This window comes from Oryzias melastigma, linkage group LG7 (assembly GCF_002922805.2).
Source record: "Oryzias melastigma strain HK-1 linkage group LG7, ASM292280v2, whole genome shotgun sequence".
NCBI classification, from domain to species: domain Eukaryota; kingdom Metazoa; phylum Chordata; class Actinopteri; order Beloniformes; family Adrianichthyidae; genus Oryzias; species Oryzias melastigma.
Window position 1 is genome coordinate 5,495,306 of NC_050518.1, and position 2,123 is coordinate 5,497,428.

Below are 2,123 nucleotides of genomic sequence, written 5' to 3' on the forward strand. Positions count from 1 at the left end.
TTTTGATTTAAAAAGTGATTCTAAAAACTAAAACACCCATGTCCACATTATTATTATTATTTTGTTTTTAAAACTTTGTCCAAATTAGACTTTCATTAGTATATTAAAGCTTTTCAAAGCCCATTTAAATAACCAGCTTAATTATTTTTGTTTTGATTATATTTAATGACCTGAAAAATTCATGAGTGGATTATTTATTTAAATTTGAACTAACTTGTTTTGTTCAAATGCCCCATATAAGGAGCATGAAATATATAACTTGACACAATATTTTTTTTCTGTTTTTCTAATTTAATTCAAAAATGACACCTTTGACATTGAACTGACAATATAGTTGGAGTTCATGAGAAGTGAGCTTATTATGAGTGCAGCATTGCAGCCATGACATATCTGGAGAAGTGGTAAATACGTAATGATGTGGTGATGTTTATTTCATGTTGAGTTAAGGTGGCAGGTTGACTGGGGATGCTGGGAGCTCATCACGGTGACATGAAGCTTCTTTCTTTTTAAATCAGTGTTTAATGTTAATCTCTTGTTGCCACAGGCTTTTGACACATTCAGGTGATGAAATATTCTAATATTCCCTCCTCTAGGCTCTGAAAGATAAAGCCATTTCCATCTCATTTTTTAGGATTTCTTTTTCTGCTTTTTTTTTTCCTTTGAACTACTTGGGTTGTAGCGGTGCAGTGACACCATGCAGCTTCCTTGAAAGCTGTCAGTTTCTTGTCAGTCACATAACTAGGGGATATTTTTGTGCCCCCAGCCAAACCTCAGTGGATCCAGACCATGAAGGACACCGCTCTGGCCATAGAGGAGAGACTGTATTGGGAGTGCAGAGCTAACGGAAAGCCCAAGCCCTCCTACACGTGGCTGAAGAACGGCCAGCAGCTCCTTTCAGATGTAAATGTATTCCCCTTTTCTTTCCTCTTACAAATGTCTCATTTAAAGACTTCATCTTCAGCTCATACTTCTATATAATAAAGCTCGGCATCGACATATATGTCTTTGTGTATGCGTGTGTGCGGCGCGGATTTAGCTGAGAGTAGAGTGTAAACACGATGAAGAGGTGTGCCAGTGATGAGACATGGTTGTAACTGTCAGTGCTTCTGCTGCTTTGGCATCTTCCGCAGTCTTAGAGAGTGGATCAGTGTTGTCTCCGAGAGATTGCTCCATTTCTTCTGAATGGAGTCGAGGGCTGTTTTTCATTATTCATGGTGCATGTTTAAGCTCCTTCAGATTTTGGGACAATGGGTTTAATCTACTGTGAAATTTACTATATAGAGCTGTTCGAAGGACTTCAATCCACTAGAGGAATACTCATAGTACTCTGCATATTCAGTAGCCTTATCAGTAGATCAGTAGCTTTAAACTTGGCTGACTTTAACAGGCTTTTTGGAATTTATTTTCTTGGCAGCACTAAAAGCTCAAGTCAAGGCATACCCCATTTAAATAGGACTGCAAGCATAAGCAGTGTTATAGTATTATTAAAAAGACACTTTTAAACTCAATAACTTTATTGTTTTTATAATATTCCTCCTGCTGTGAATTTGTGTTTACCCAAAGAGCAAAGCTTCACAAGATCAGGACACAGTGTAGGAACTGAACAGTTATCAACCAGATTTAAATGACAAAGAGAAACAATCACCTTGTAATGCTTTAAACATTTTTATTGTTGCATATTTATTCATTTATGTTAATAATGCAGCATATAAGCTGAATGCACAGGGAAAATCAATTCTAATCACTTATCATACATGCATTTCTGATCCAAATTTTCCTTAAAAACCCATCATATACAGTATAACTTGTGTTTCTCCCTTGTAGTTCATCATCATTCCACTAGGGGCAGTATAATGTTTTTTTTTTCTGCTCATTTCAAGATGGCTGCCTCCATGAAATCTTGAAAAACACTTTTGCTGGGAAAATGTAGCTCATTTTTAAAACTTTATAGTGAAAATAACTCATCTATTGTTTTTCATTTTTATAAATGACCACTAACTGTTTTAAAATAATGTAAAATGTAGATATGTCCCGATCCGATCCGATCACGTGATCGGAAATCGGGGCCGATCACGTAATTGGGGACTCGATCGGAATCGGACTCCTTTGCCCGATCAGTATCG

At 36.6% G+C, this 2,123-nt stretch overlaps 1 protein-coding gene across 2 annotated transcripts in view; it reads left to right on the top strand.

The window, feature by feature from the left end:
- Positions 1–2,123, top strand: part of cntn3a.2 (contactin 3a, tandem duplicate 2) — a 58,983-nt gene that overhangs the window by 17,425 nt on the left and 39,435 nt on the right. For both annotated transcript variants that reach the window (XM_024293352.2, XM_024293350.2), the window contains exon 9: positions 764–900. In XM_024293352.2, the coding sequence (XP_024149120.1) occupies positions 764–900 (137 nt within the window). The remainder of the gene's footprint in view (positions 1–763; positions 901–2,123) is intronic.